Source organism: Diceros bicornis, chromosome 14, assembly GCF_020826845.1.
Source record: "Diceros bicornis minor isolate mBicDic1 chromosome 14, mDicBic1.mat.cur, whole genome shotgun sequence".
NCBI lineage: Eukaryota > Metazoa > Chordata > Mammalia > Perissodactyla > Rhinocerotidae > Diceros > Diceros bicornis.
This window is the reverse complement of record NC_080753.1, coordinates 42,135,923-42,152,381: the sequence shown is the minus strand read 5'-3', so window position 1 is coordinate 42,152,381 and position 16,459 is coordinate 42,135,923. Positions and strand designations below refer to the sequence as shown.

The 16,459-nt window shown below is 39.2% G+C and overlaps 1 protein-coding gene and 1 long non-coding RNA gene across 2 annotated transcripts; both read left to right on the top strand.

Moving 5' to 3' along the window:
• Nucleotides 1-7,621: 7,621 nt before the first annotated feature.
• On the top strand, nucleotides 7,622-13,328 carry LOC131414072 (uncharacterized). The gene is made up of 4 exons (XR_009222100.1): nucleotides 7,622-7,683; nucleotides 7,907-8,023; nucleotides 8,165-8,191; nucleotides 13,272-13,328. It is a non-coding gene; the product is annotated as an uncharacterized LOC131414072 (long non-coding RNA).
• A 1,315-nt stretch (nucleotides 13,329-14,643) lies between these two features.
• Nucleotides 14,644-15,092, top strand: LOC131414060 (histone H2B type 1-L). The gene has a single exon (XM_058555104.1). The coding sequence runs from the start codon at nucleotides 14,659-14,661 to the stop codon at nucleotides 15,037-15,039; it is 381 nt and encodes a 126-aa protein (XP_058411087.1). The 5' UTR covers nucleotides 14,644-14,658; the 3' UTR covers nucleotides 15,040-15,092.
• Nucleotides 15,093-16,459: the final 1,367 nt, after the last annotated feature.

Genomic DNA, 16,459 nt, shown 5'->3' with positions numbered 1-16,459 from the left:
TACTTAATTTTTCATCTGGAAGATTATCCTTTTCTGTTAAGCTTAATTTTTTGTAAAAATTATTCATAGTATAGTATTCTGATGGTTCTTTATATCTCCGTTCAGGTAGCTACTTTCCCTTCTTTATTCCTGTATCTTATTCCACCCCCCCCCCACACACACACTCACACTTTGTTTTTCTAATTAGTTTTGCTAGAGGTTTATCTATTATCATTAAGCTTTTCAAAAAATGAGCTTTTGGTTTATGGATCATCTCCATTTTTTCTAATTAATTAATTTGTGTTCTTTTTAAATTTCAAAATCAATATATTGAAAATATTATGCCAATGTAAAAATTCACAAGACTCTATAAACAAACAATTAAATCTAATAAGAGCTCAACAGGGTTGGTGGCTATGTGAGCACCACATAAAAATTCATGGCCTTCTATACACTAGCAATGACCCATCTGGAACTGAAACAGAAAAACCAAACATCATTCACAACAGTATAACACATTCTAAGTATTCTAACTCCATTTTTTTTCTATTTTATTTCTATTTACTCTCTTGTTCTTTTTCTAGCTTTTTTGTTGAATACCTAGTTTACATATCTTCAGTGTTTCTTGATTCTTAATATATGCATTTAATATTATATATTTCCCTTTAAGTAACACTTCAGATACATTCTACAATTTTCATATGTGTTATTCTCATTCATATTTATCTCAGAATACTACCTCGTTTTCCTCATGGTATCCATTCTTTTTTTTTTTTTTTTTGTGAGGAAGATCAGCCCTGAGCTAACATCCGTGCTAATCCTCCTCTCCTTGCCGAGGAAGACCGGCTCTGAACTAACATCTATTGCCAATCCTCCTCCTTTTTTTCCCCAAAGCCCCAGTAGATAGTTGTATGTCATAGTTGCACATCATTTTAGTTGCTGTATGTGGGACACAGCCTCAACATGGCCGGAGAAGCGGTGTGTCAGTTCGCGCCCGGAATCCGAACCCGGGCCGCCAGCAGTGGAGCACACACACCTAACCGCTAAGCCACGTGGCCGGCCCTTTATGATATCCATTCTAATCCATGGTATTTAGAAGTGTGCTTTTAGTTTCCAAGTGTGTGGGAAGATGGTTTTATTTTTACTATCTTAAAAGAATCCTTTTTATTGCTCTTTAATTAGAGTATGATAAAAGAATGCAGTGTATATGAAACTGATTCTTTGGTATCTATTGTGAGTTTTTCTGAAGCCAGGGTTGAATTTTTAAAATTATTAAATGTGTGCTTTGAAAAAATCAGATATTCTCTATGTGTTAAGTACAGGAATCATAGATAGACTGAGTTTGCTCACTGTGTTGTTCAAATCTTCTATAACCATAAGCATTTTTCTTTGCTTATGTGAATTTCGAAGAGTACTATATTGAAAGCTTGCCCTGAAATTCCAAACTTGAAATTCTCCTTCTAATTCTGCCAGTTATTGCCTTCCATAGTTAGTGGCTGTGTGGTCAAGTGCATACAAGGTCCTGAATGTTACATTTTACCAGTAGATTTTTATTTTATTGTTATGGACTATAGCTCTTTTTCATTTCTAGAAGTTCTATTTTATTACTCTTTTAAATTGGCCTGGTTTTGATTGTCCCTTGCTCCTTGACTGTGTTATTCTATTTTTATTTCTTTAAACTTTCGGTAAATATTTTTAGTCTCTATCTGATAATTTCAATATCTGAAATTCTTTGTCTGAGAGAGAGGGAGAGAATCTAAGGCTCTTGTTTGGAAGCCTGACTCTCCAGAGTGTCTGTTTTCCTCTTTGATTTGAACACATTTATTATAAGCTTGTATTTGGACATCCCAAGTTCCTAGCAGAGTGCTGGCACCGAATAGTTGTTGAATAAATAAACATCGACTTGTGTCTGTCTAGAGCTTGGGTTCAGGATGGCCCCTCCTGAGGGGTCTGTGTTTGCCTTCACAAGGCTCTAGGAGGCGCTATGAACCCAAGTCACTTTAGTTTCAGGCAGCTTTCTTTGAAACCTCAGACTCTATATCAGTCTATGGTTATATCCTCGTGGCAAATTTCCTCTACTCTCCTCCACAGAGCCCTGCAGATGCAAACAGGTTTTCTTCTTGGGAATCTTTGCTAAATTTTTTTATCTCTAGCTTTCCCTTTCTCAAAGGGCTGTGACTTTATGGTAGGTGTCTCCAGCTCTGTCTAAGGGCCTAGAATCCTCTTCCCCAAGGGGCAGACATTAATTGACAAAGCTCAGAGTCTTGATAATGATATTTGCCCCAGGGAACCCAATCTTGTATGTTTATCACTCTAGTTTCAGTTCCTAGGTTTTCATTGTTCTGGGAGATTTGGGGAAATTTTCCTTGGATTTTGTTAGCTGGGCAACAAGGTTTTAGTGTTTGTTGAAGTTTATCTCGTCTTTGGGTGTTTTACTTCAGGAGAGCTTTCCATCCAGAATATCATGTTTTCTACATTGGAAATAAAAGTTCTTACAGTGTCCCTCTCTATTCCTATTATCCCTCTAACTCTACTAATACTTTTAGTTTTAAAATTTGTCTGATATTAATGTTGCTATACTTTCTCTCTCTTGGTAAATATTCCCCAGGCATATTATCCCCTTATCGTTATTTTTTCTTTATTATTGTTTTTTTAAATCCATGAATGATTTATTTTCAGACTCAAATAAGAGGAATACTTTCTAATGCACATTTTTTTTTTTTTTGTGAGGAAGATCAGCCCTGAGCTAACATCCCGCTAATCCTCCTCTTTTTTTGCTGAGGAAGACCGGCTCTGAGCTAACATCTATTGCCAATCTTCCTCCTTTTTTTTTTTCCCCAAAGTCCCAGTAGATAGTTGTGTGTCATAGTTGCACATCCTTCTAGTTGCTGTATGTGGGACGCGGCCTCAGCATGACCAGAGAAGCGGTGCCTCAGTGTGCACCCGGGGTTCCGAACCCCGGCCACCAGTAGCGGAGCGTGCGCACTTAACCGCTAAGCCACGGGGCCGGCCCCTCTAATGTACATTTTTTATTACACATATTCTTTTGCTTTGTTAACAAAGATAAACATTATAAAAAGGTAAAATATTGCACCTATTCCAGAACTCTAACATATGCTTTTCTGAGAAAGGCAAAGGAAAACAAAATTTCTATGCCACCACAATCATATAGCAAAATAACTAAGAATATATTTCATTAAGTTAATATCTACCATTATTTTGGAATTATATTGTATGTAGACCTAAAAAAACAAAAACAAAAGCAACACTGTCTTGGGTCCGGAGAGAATTTATATGGGGAAAATGTGCATCAGACAATTCTACTTATTTAAAAGCATGCTAGTCAATTTTGTTTTTAAATTAACAATCTTGCTGTCCAGGTAACACCCTTCAGCTCATATGATCACTGCCTCTGAGGAGCTTAGAACCATTGTGATTCAGGAGCTCTACCTAGGCAAACAATATTTATGGTCTCCAAAATATATTTCTACAAATTATTATTATATTTCATTAGTTTCTTTTCAGATTACAATAAAATAAAGTCAACTGTGTTTAATATTTTACATTTTATTTTTTTAAACATCAGACCCAGTAAAATTTAAATGAGATGTCTTTGATTGTAACTAACAATATTGGCCTTTATCTGACCCTTCTGATCCTGGAAAATAGCGATGGTTAGAGAAATCCTCCACCACTTTGCGTTTTGAAAGTTACATTGCAAAGAACAACTTTTTCCTTGTATGACTTAGATAAACTCAAGGATGAACTCCTTATTTACCTCTGATAATACCAGACACAGATGCTCCAAATTCCCATTCTTTGTCTCATAAATGATTTGCTGAACTGCTTGTCCCCACTGATCAACTGGAACAATATGCTTGTTGACCAAAATTTAGCTACATTTTCTCCATTCACCAGGCCCTTGAACTTTGATCACCCTCAGCCTGAGCCACTGTACAACCCCTCCTTAAGGGTCCTTCCTGAAAATTGATTGGCCTCAGGGTGAAGCATTCTCTGATCTGCTGTCCAATCAAGCCACTTTTTCATCCCGTTTTCCTATAATCAGTTCTTTCTAGTCTTCTTTACTCTTCCCTATAAAGAAAATCCCTTTGTCTAACCCTTGAGAAGCTTGCAGACTTTATGCACTAGTCATCCTCCCACTATTGCAATAGTCCCTTTCACTTCCTGTCAATAATCCTTTCAAAAACAGTCTCTCCTTACCAAGTCTGGATCTGTTTTCTATTTAACGCAACTCTTGGAATATTTTGTCTGCCCTGTACACTGTATGTGTTTCACTAAATTCGTGTAGGTGTGGAATGAACATTCTAGTTTGGGTCAAGCTTCACCACTGTTTAATATTACATAGAGGCCAGGTTTATCTATTCATGATTCACAAATTTAAATTAGTTGCTTGGTCCCTTAGACACACAATTTAAATCTTATAAACCCAATAGTTAGCTACAAAATTTTTTTACACTTGGGTCAAATGGTCAAGTGTTAGTGACCTGATGCTCTTATTTTATTATTCGTTTTTGTCTGAATTAGAAATAAATCAGACCGCAAAGGTCTTCTGTTTCCAGACAATGTGACTTATACACGGAATGATCACATACATTTGTACAAAGAGGTGCCCTTTTCAGGGTGAAATTTCACAGGGAGGCTGAAATTTGAGTAAAGTTAGAGAAGTTGTCACACCTAATGATTACATATTGATTTAACTCTATACCTCTGGCTTTCGACTTTGCCCATAATGGAAATATATTAAATTCTAAACTAGTAATTTAATTAAAAAGTGATATTGGTAAAGCTAATATAAACTAGAAAATAAACAAAGCTAATGGCTATGCTAATATAAACTGCAGAATAAAAATAAATGATCCTAGACAAAAAATTGAAAACGGATAGTGTTTAAAAAATATGTGGGAAAGAAGAAGGATTCGAAGGAAATATGACCCTTTGTGACCATTGTTTTATTCTGCCCTTCATTCCTCTCCTGGAGGTGGAGATCAAAACAACCATATGGACAGCTCCCCAGCACAGTGCTTCTCAAACTGTAGTGTGCGCCCAGATCACCTGGGCATCTTGTTAAGATGCAGAGTCTGATTTGTAGGTCTTGAGGAGAGCCTAAGACTACACTTCTAACCAGCTCTTGAGCAGCTTGCTGCTGCTGGCCCAAGGACCACAATTTGAGTAGCCAGGCCCTAGTAGAAAGGAAGCTGATTAAATTAACTGGGAAGCAAGGGTCAATGGGAAATAAGACCATTCCTCCAGGATGCAGGCAAGCAAAGAAAAGTGGGGCCGTATGAGGCTATAATTAAGAAAATCAGGGGATCTCTCAGAGGAAGTGTTGTGTTAGAAAAGTAGCATAGGAGCCAGCTGGGCAATGGCAGGGAGAGCACAAAAGCATGTTTAGAAATTTGCAGCGCTAATCAAGTGCTTGTGAACTAACTTCAGGAGCTGAATAAGAAAGAGCAGTTGGTATCCAATCAGTTAGAAAGATGCAGTAATTTTTTTTTAATCACACAAAAATCTAATCTCTGCTTCTTTAGGTATATATCTTAAAAGGCTCAAGGTATTCATATCTTAAAATACATATTTATTGAGTTCTTACTATGTGCCAGGCACTATACTAAGTGCTGGAGATACATCAGTGAATAAAACAAGCAAAATCCTTGCCCTCATGGAGCTTGCATTTCTGTAGGGGTTGCCATTCATTTTGCCTCATTCCTTTAACCTAGGTGACTGAATCCTACCTGAATGAACACTATCAAAAATTCAATCACGGAAGCATCATCTTATCTATACCTTGATTGAGTTATTAAAAAAGAAATACATACAATTTGTCCTCTCAGTGAAAACAACTAAACTAATTTAATAGGGTTTTTGGAATTCACTATCCCATCTCTAAGTAACTGGAATGAGTAAGTAGATTGACTTAATTCATATAAGGATTTGTCCCCTGAAGATTATATCAACAATAGCAATTAAAATCACTTTAAAAGATTAATGATTATGATGAGTAAAGAAACTGAGTTAATTCACTTATTTAAAGAGAATTTCTCTGACATAGATATAGAAGGCTGTTGGTGGTAGGAAAAGGCCATTTTAAAATGTGTATCAAGGAGCCGGCCCGGTGGCACAAGTGGTTAAGTGCATGCACTCTGCTGTGGTGGCCTGGTGTTCGCCAGTTCGGATCCTGGGCATGCACCGCTTGTCAGGCCATGCTGTGGCAGGCGTCCCATATAAAGTGGAGGAAGATGGGCATGGATGTTAGCCCAGGGCCAGTGTTCCTCAACAAAAAAAAGAGGAAGATTCTCAGATGTTAGCTCAGGGCTGATCTTCCTCACCAAAAAAAAAAAAAAAAAATGTGTACCAAGACAGAGCAAGGGATAGATGCCTTATATGCATTACTATTTATACTTACAAACATATTTCACTAATTTCTTTGTTACTCTTTTTTCTTGCCTTTAATACTGTACCTTTGGTTCAGTTTTCGTCTTTAATTCCTTTGTTTCTTTGTTTGAGGGTGTGTGAGATGCAAAATCTCTGACAACTTATATATCTGAAAATGTCTTTATCTCTTCCTTGCTTTTGAATTCTGATTATGCTGATCCTAAAACTCAGGGTTGAAAATATTTTCTCTCAGCACTCTGGAGATATTATTCATTGTTTTCTGGAATCTATTGTTACTGTTGCCATTCTAATTGACTTTCCATTGTATATTATCTCTATTTTTCTTTCTGTTAGCTTTAAGATTTTCTTTTATTTTTAGAAATATGTATTATGGGGACCAGCCCTATGGTGTAGTGGTTAAATTCAGCGTGCTCCACTTTGGTGGCCTGGGTTCGCTGGTTTGGATCCCAGGCGTGGACCTACACCACTTGTCAGTCATGCTGTGGTGGCAACCCACATATAAAACAGAGGAAGATTGGCAGAGATGTTAGCTCAGGGTGAATCTTCCTCGGGAAAAAAAATGTATTATGTAGTTCCATTGCAATGTCTAGGTGTGAAATTGTTTTCTTTATTCATTAGGTCTAATAATTTCAATTCTAGAAAAAAAATGAAACCATTAAATAAAAAACAACAGACCAAACTCTGATCAGATCAAATTTCTCAGACTAGTCGAGAACAAGTGCTTAAAACTAATTCACAATCTCTGAACTATCTTCCCCATCTGTCCTTCACTGCCACTACCTTACCTCCTCTGCTCATTCATCTTTATTTGCTCATTCAGATTCATCCTCTGCCTTTGGAACCTGTTCTGCATCATAGACGACTGACTTTTGCGTTACATCAGCCAAGTTTCTTTACCCTCTGGCTTTTTGTTGGTTAATGGGAGGCACCAGCAGGAGATCTGAGGGTGGAGGGAAAAGGAGAGCAAAGTATTTATTCTGCTTGGTTCTCTCCCTACAAAAAAGTGGGTAGTGACTACATTTCTCTAATAAAAGCCACAGCTCCTGTTGGGCAGCCTCTCCTATGGTTACTGCTCTCTTCAGAGTCTGCCTTTCTCTTGACTCTTCTAAACTAGAGGGAGTAATGGCCCAAGGTCCTTCACCATCTCTTAACCCTGCTCACTACCTTGTAAATAGTCCTTTTATTAACTCTCTTAAATCATACTATTGCGGACACAGAGATGAGATGTCCCTTCAAGAAAAGATGTGCTGTCCAACTGTGAGGAGTGTGGTTGTCCAATAGCCTCTAGTGGTGAGCTTCATCAGGATCCTCCTCAGCCTCCAATCTAAGGTCACCCTTTTCTTAGGGCAGCTCCTGGTCAGTGACTGAGCAAGGCAGTGGTCAAGGGTCTGGTCATTTCCCTCCAGTTCAGAACTTGTTTGATGGGCAGTCTGTCACAGAGCTCCCTATTGGGCTGGTGGAGACTTCATCAGATCTGCTTGCCTAACCTTGAGTCCTCCATCTTCCTTTTTAGGTGTCAATTCCCAATGACTCTAGTGTAGTCCTAACTGTCTCAGTGTCTGCCTCCTGGAGAACCTCAGCTGTGACACACCCCTTTTGAGCGAGCCATGTTTTTCCTTCTGGAACCTGAGTATAACCTTATGTTATATATATATAACATATATTATAAATCTATTTATAAATATTACACATTTATGTACATTATCTATTTTTATATTATTATATTGTTATTCCTCTTTTTATTTAAAAAGCCCTCTGATTTCCTTCATAGATGGGAATCAGACGTTTGCTGTGAAAGGTGAGTCACTTTTCTTAAGTTTCCATTAACACTTGTTTAAAAACTCATAACAGTTTTCTTTTATGTTGACATCTTCTCTCTAAGCATTGCTGGGTCCATGAGGGAGTTTCTGTGTCTCTAGAGAAAGGCTAAGGCAGAAAGTAAAGGAGAGATGTGGTGAGTCTTTGAGATGAGATGTTGTCAGTGAACATGGAACTGTCCACATCAGCTGTGGCTGAAATCAGAGACTGATGGGGATGTTTCATGGAGCCTACTATTGTCTGCTACAGAAAGTATTCAGCTAATCAAGGATCTCGGCGAGGTAACTAGCAATACCATGAGAAAGCCATTTCTGAAAAGATGACAGGCACATAATATATTTCATATGTGTGTGACACAAGCAACACCCAAAAGGCCAAGATGAGAATCTGTGGAGTAATCACCTCACAATAGCCACGCTAGATGACATGAGGTCACTTAAAGTTTATCCTACTGGGTAAAAACTGATCAGAGGCAAAAACACTCATAGGCCCCATACTAAAGCTAATGATTATAGTGGAATTTTCTTTACTGTTGTTCAAATGATACAGATGTTAAATTATTTTTTAGGGGTTTCAGAATTCCCCAATTAAGACAAGAAAGTGCCTATGGTTCACCAAAAGATAAGAACATATTTATTAAAGTTCTCTAAAGAAAGCAAATATATCAAAATTTGAAAACTTATGTTCTCCTAAACCTCTTATATCTTTGTTGGCCCAAGAATCTAGAGACAAGTTCTAAATCCTGTAGGTAAAGTTTATTTCCTAACTGTTCTCTGAAATTACAGCCTTTCTCCTTTGTACTTCCAACACTTGGGATCAGTTTGCTCCAATACTACAGTTTGGTAAAATACATGCAATGACTGTGCACTATCTCCTGCTTAGCTGTCCTCAGAATCTGTCCTTGGAAAAATTGTGACTAGCCGGAGTTGTTCTGTACTCCTCCTGCTTTGCTCACATCATCCTTTCATCGTGTGTGCCTCAGTGTGTGGAGTGGGGTTGGGAGGTATAGAACTTTCACAGCTAAAGGCAAAGTAATGAATGGGCTTAGGTAGGTCACAGGATCAAGAAAGATCATTTTGACTTGAGAAGAGAGGATGGATTCCGGTGGAGTCTGACGGCAGAGAGGAGACTATCTGGGAATTGACTGCATTAGTCCTGGCTGGAGAGAGTCAAGCCAGGAAGTAAGAAAGTGGTGGGAATTGATAGGGAGGAGGGATAATTAAGGGAAAATTAACAAGTACTGAGTGCTTGCTATGTGCCTGCTACTAAGCCAAGGATTTTACATATATTCTCTCACATACTGCTCACAGTATCACATTTTACTGAGGATTCAGTTGAGATTTGAATCACAAATTATAAGGTAATTAACAACCTTAGTAATGATAGATTCAATTGAATGATGGGGAAAGAAACAGTGATTGGAAGAGAGTTGATGAGTGAACGTTGAGGCAGTGAATATAGACTTCTACCTGAACGAGGCTTGGCTGCGTGATATGAAGGGAGGGAAATAAGGAGCAGGTGCAGATTTGAGGGGAAACATTTGAATAATATATCAGAAACTATGACATGTTTATAGCCTTAAAAGGGGGAGTCAGTGAAGAGAGAAAAAGTAAAATCCTGGAGAAAGGGAGAGCTAAATGGTAGGACTAGCTTTCAGAAATGCTAAGAGGAAATGAGGCTGAGAAAGTAGCTTTGCTCCTGCCGCAGCCCAGGGTTCGCCGGTTTGGATCCTGGGTGCGCACCGACACACCGCTTGTCAAGCCGTGTTGTGGCGGCGTCCCATATAAAGTAGAGGAAGATGGGCATGGATGTTAGCCCAGGGCCAGTCTTCCTTAGCAAAAAAAAAAAAGGAGGATTGGCAGATGTTAGCTCAGGGCCGAGCTTCCTCACAAAAAAAAAAAAAAAGAAAGTGGCTTTGCTCAAGAGAAGTAGTACTTTCTCATTCTTTCATTGTCCTAACAAAAAATCCTTTGGAGTCTACACTATTCCAGTTATGGGTAGAGAGCAATGTATAAAACCAGACTAAGTCCCTGCCCACAAGGAACATTCTAATGAAGATAAACAGGAAAAAAAAAATACAGAAGTAAAACATCTAGTATGCCAGGATTTGATTCATAAGGTGGTGAATAAGAAGAGTAAGAAGGCTATTGTATGTGTGTTGGGATGGAGGTGGGGGATGGGAGTGAGGGGGAGTGTGTACTGCTTTCCATAAGGTGGCCAAGAAAGGCTATGTACACACATGGTGACTCTGGTAAGATGAAATCTGATCAGCACGCTAAAGAGAGTGACATTGTGAAAGCCTATGAGAGAAATGCTAGGGAAGAATATTCCAGGCACAGAAAACAAGTGCAAAAGCTCTAAAGTAGGAAATGGCTGGCATTTTGAGGAGCAGCAAGGAGGACAGCGGTCAGAGAGGTAACATGAACCCAGATCATGCACAGCTTTGCAGGCCACTGCAAGTACCTTGGCTTTTGTTTTAAAGGAGCTAGGAAGCTATCGCAGAGTTTTGAGCAAAGCAATGATGTATATGACTTGAGTTTATAAAAGATAACTAAGTTGTACCATATTAACTTAAAATTTTTCTGATAACTGAAATAAATATCAATTTTTAAAATTAATTTTGAATGAATTAGAATTAAAAATTTTCATTTTTCACTAGCACTAGTCACACTTCAAGTGCTCAACAGCCACATGTGGCTAGTGGGAACTGTATTGCATGGCTCAGCTCTAGTCTATAAACTTGAATTCACAAATCATTCCTACTTTAATTTGTAAATTCAGCACCTCAGAGATTAAAATAAATTTGTCAAATGGACAAATAAAATAGTTATTGTCAAATAATTACTAAGAAATCTTAACTAATTATCTACTGGCAAATTTTACTCACATAAATGGAGACAACACTTAGATTGTCAGTAAAAAAAAGGTCAACATAGATTTTAGTAGAGCAATGGAGGAAAAAACAGAGAGACTGGGAAGAGCACATCTTGTTTTGTGCGTTTTGGGAGGATTAATCAGCCTGCCTTAGAAAACAATTACAGTTGTTATAGTTTCCCCAAAAGGCTCTGCAAGCTTACGGTGCAGTTGCAGGACAGGTTCTCTCTGTAATATGTGCCAATATCCTTCCATCAGCACCTTCAGCTCAGTTAGGCCAGCTGTACACCAATTCCCTCAATGGAATTTCCCATTCTCACTGATTATATGCCTTAGCTTCATTCAATTACCCATTCACTCATATGCTAAGTGGCTACTAAATGCAGGGCAGTCTACCAGGCTCCTGTTTGGAGACAAAGATAAGATGGCTCTATCTCTGGTCTGAAAAGGATCAAATAATTATACAGTAACACAAGAAAAAATATCTTGTCAAAAGAGAGCTATGAATCAACCGCTATGGAAGATAAATTTTTAAGAAAGTGCCTTTGCTACCGAACCAAAGTGGGTTCGCCTCCTGGCGAGTGAAAATCCGACTAGCCACCAGAAGTAGTTGTCACAGAAAGCAGGGTATATTTGCAGCAAATAGGAGACCATGTGGAATCATTTCCAAAGTTGTGGCTGTCACTGGATACTGGAAAGCCGGGGCCTTTTATTTCGGCTGGGGAATGAATATTCAAAAGGGAGAGGTGAGTATTCCATTGTGCAGGCTGAGTTGGAAAACATGTGCCACATACACTGCAGTTTATGGTAATAAGGCCTAAGCTCCTCCTAGAGAGGAGATCTTAGCAATAAAAACGAGGCAAAGGTCATAGGCTTTGCTCTTGTGGACTTAGTTGCATTCAGGGTGGTTGGTGATTGCGTCTCTTAAACAGTTAAATGCTTCCCAACCCGCCCTGAAGTTCCTAGGAGCAATTGGTCAGTGACACCTTTTCCATATATCCTAGAGATATATATGCATATTTACACCAAGAAACATGTGCAAGAAAGTTCACAACAATATTGATCTCAATAATCTCAGAGACACAACACAGACGTCTATTACAATAAATTAGGTAAACCAATGTCACTATTGAGCAGTAAAAATGATGGTATTGGAGTAACATATATCAACACGAATAAATTTTAAAAACATCAGTTTGAATGAAAAAAATAATAATATACAGATTGTGATTCTATTTGTGTGAAGACAAAAATAGGTAAAATTAAACAATGTTCAATTTATGGATCTATACTTAAATATGGAAACTATAAAGAAAAGTAAAAGATTAACACAAAGCGTAGGATAGTGGTTTATCTCTGAAAGTGTGCGTGGGTGGGTGGAGAGATGGAATTGGGGAGAGTTATACTGGGCCTAGTAAGTTACTAATGACATACTAGTTCTTAAATTGGATTTTGAGTACCAAATATGTGTCTTATAATTCTTGTTTGTGTTGCAAAATCCTTTTGTATGGATGACGTATTTTATTATAAAAATTTTAAATACCTCTTTAATTAGAGATAAGGAATCTCAGGTCTGCTGTGTAGTTTTGCCATTTAAAAAATTTCCTTTGTCTTTTTTCTCTTTATCTGCCATATCACCATTTTTGTTCATATCGATATAAAAGTGCAGAAATTTTAAAGTTTTTATCAGGAATCTTAAACTTATGAATAGCAATATGAATTCATTAAAATCAATTACGGGTCTCAATCCTCCTATTTTACCAGTTGAACATCTGATATGTGTAGTTCTTGTTAATCTGCCTTTTCCTTCCTGGGTCTTCTTGTCATTGAAGATTGTATCACTAGATTCCTGCTCTTTGGTTTCCTTTCTGCACATACATTTTGTGTCTCTCCAAGATACTAGCTCATCCTTTTTAGGTAAATTTCTTTCTCTTTTTATCCCACTCTTCCCCTCTGCCTTTTCTTCTATTGTGTCTATTTTTTTTCCTCTCCCTCTGCCACTTTTCCCTTAATCCAGTTTTAATTTTTTTTTTTCTCATTTTCCTTTCTCCATGGACTGGGTATATTCTAGAACCAAAGCTTTTTTGTTTTTAACAATCTCTATTAGTCATTAAAGAAATGCTCTATTTCCCATGATTTTAAAATTAGAAGAAACAACAACAGACTTTTTATTTTTTCTAAAACAGCAGCCCACCAGGGCAACTGCGGTCTTCTGAAGGGTCCAGACTCAAGCCAGATTCGGCCTAAATTATCATCCAGGCTCCACAATTGACATGTGATGGGATTTGGAGCAAGACGCCTTGCCTCGGTTTTCTCATTTTCTTTTCTGTAAAATGGAAAAAAGAAAAAAGAAATAATCAGGCAGTGTTTTTATGGTTAAATAAACAAATACATATAAAGCACATTAGCTATTATTCTGCACATTGCTACATTGGCTAAATTGGGAATAAGGAAGAAATAAAGAAGTCGAAAAGGTCTTCAGATTTCCTCCTCAATACTGCAGAGGTAAACAAATGAACTATTTTGTGAAACAAAGATAAGACATAATAAATTCAGGAGTGCACTCTTGTTGGTTGCCCGCCTGCCATGTGCAACTTGCTGCAGGGGATTTACTGCTCCGGGACGACTAGGGGGAGGGAAGGGGTAAGGGAGGGTGGAGGATGGGGAGGTGGCAGGGGAGTGTTAGAAAAAAAGACAAATTCAGGGAGGACACTTCTCTCTGCAGAAAGGAAAGATGAGAATGGAAGAACTGGCTAAGAAGCCAGTGTCAGTCAAAGATGATGATGATGATAACAATAATAATAAATAAAAAATAAAGCTGTTAAACGCCGGGTTCTAACATTCTATTATGATTATTTTTTAATCTTTTCACTAGTTAGACTGAGGAACTATTTCTGATCCTCCTCTGTGGCTAAACTGGGTGTGATTTGATCCTTTCCAATACAAGGGATCGTAGCCATATTGGCTAAGAAAATTCTTTCCTTTCTTATCTCCCTTCAAGCGATGTTATTTTTGCTTTCTCCAGAGGTTTTATTCCCTGCCCTTTATTTTCACGCTATATTTCTGCATTCTATTTACAGTGGGAAACACTGCTCTCGGAATTGTCCGGACAACCGCAGATCGCCTATTTCTTCTTAGTTCTTCCTTTCTCTCTCACTGGGGGAGAATCTAGCTTCAAATGTAAAGATACAGCTCTTACAGGAGTTGTAAACGGGCCTTGAAAATCGGAGACGTAATGGTGTCACGAGCTTTGCCTCCTTGGTATTTGAATGTACAGGAGAGAGCGACTTCTAGTTTTTAAAATTAATCAACAAAGTAATCTGAATTGTTATACATTAATCAGAATTTACTATAAAATAGGTACTGGATTAAAGAAGCTGGTTTGATCGCTGGAACTCTGCTCTCAGAATATAACCAATGGGAAAGTAGGTCATGACCTCACGAAAAATGAACGAATCAGCGGTTGCAAAACCAAGTCCTCATTTGCATAACATTGTCTACAAATAAGCAGGATGCGGCGCTCTTCGACTCCATTTTTTTTTTTTTTTCCTGTCTCAGAAAATCGGAGTTAATATGCCTGAGCTGGCGAAGTCTGCCCCAGCCCCGAAGAAGGGCTCTAAGAAGGCGGTGACCAAGGCGCAGAAGAAGGACGGCAAGAAGCGCAAGCGCAGCCGCAAGGAGAGCTACTCCGTGTACGTGTACAAGGTGCTGAAGCAGGTCCACCCCGACACCGGCATCTCGTCCAAGGCCATGGGCATCATGAACTCGTTCGTCAACGACATCTTCGAGCGCATCGCGGGCGAGGCGTCGCGCCTGGCGCATTACAACAAGCGCTCGACCATCACGTCCAGGGAGATCCAGACGGCCGTGCGCTTGCTGCTGCCCGGGGAGCTGGCCAAGCACGCCGTGTCCGAGGGCACCAAGGCCGTCACCAAGTATACCAGCTCCAAGTAAGGTTGCCGAGTAAGCGTCTTCACATCTAACCCCAAAGGCTCTTTTCAGAGCCACTCAAGCTTTCACAGTCAGAGCTGCGCACTAGCATATGTTGTTCTTGGAAACTGCACCCAATTAGTGTTAAGAGTAATACTTGGGAAAGCGGTACCAGTTACTGATTCTCGAGTGGTAGACCCACTGCATATAGTTCTGAGAATCGTGCCCTGTACGGCAGCGGATGCGAACTGGGACGGGAAACAGCCAGTGCTATAACCCCCCAAGCCCGTGGAGCTCCTGCTCACCTTTTAAAAATTTGCCGAAGTGCTGGGTGGGCTGGTGGCGACGCTTCCTGAAGCTTCCAAAACGGCTGTGAAATTTGTAGTGTCCGTTTTATGTAAAGCGTCATTCTAGCGTCTAAAAGGCCACAGGAACATTTGAAAATCCCGGTTTCTAAAAGCGGCACTTCCTCTTTGTGTGACGCCTCAGATCTCCGCCCCAGGTTCTTTTGTGTGGGTCTAATTCTTTCCTCTCAACTCGCCCATCCCCCAGCCCTTTGCGCCGGGCTTTTAGAGACCTGGTTAAGCATTATTACCTGAAGTTCTTTACAAATGTATGAAATTGGGTGGCTGCCACTCTCCAGAAAGGGAACAATAGTTACTAATTTTTAATTTTGCTTTTTCTCTTTGTTTCCTAGGCTTTAAAAAAGGCGCTGGTCGTTAGGTTTTTTTTCTTCCATTTTTTTTTTTAATGGATGATACAATCGTCTCCCCACTCTCTTCCTGACTGATTTCACAAACAAGACCTGCAAAAACAGGATTCTCAGTATTCAGCCTGCTCAGTCTCCTCGCTAGTGTGACCTCATAATATATAAAGATTGGCTCTGCAGCCTCTCAACTGTCCTTTTCCTTCACTTGCAAGTTTCCTTCCGAGCCCACGCCCCTAGCCTATCTCCAGCTCTCTTCACCCTGCTCAGTTAGGCAACTATGAATCCATGCTAGTGAGGAAGAAGAGAGAGGGACCCAGGGGGGGTCAGAACTTAGAGACGAAGACGAAATGTGGAAGTAGGAGATGCTTTTTAACGTTTGGATGCTGGACACTGGAGTCTGGAAGCTTACGATTGTGACCACATAATGTCAAAAAGACTAAACCCTGAAAAATAAACAGCAGAACTTCTCTTCTTGCCTCATTTCTCTGGAAACTGTAAGATAGAGGCTTCCTTCCGGAAGTTAGATGAGAGAGGTTTGGTTGGTGGCACCTCACCCATAAAGACAACTACCCAATCCACCCAAGAATTGCTATCACTGTCCTTGAGAAACACTCCCAGCCAGCCTTCCCAGCCAGTCTATCTGGTTTCCCCTTTATCCTCTCAAAAAAGGAAAAGAAGCACAAAGATACAAACAAGTATTTATTTTCAGGTTACCACATTACAATTAATTGCATT

Bases quoted from the DNA above. Each gene is read 5' to 3' on its own strand.
- LOC131414060 (XM_058555104.1), top strand. From the start codon at position 14,659: ATGCCTGAGCTGGCGAAGTCTGCCCCAGCCCCGAAGAAGGGCTCTAAG.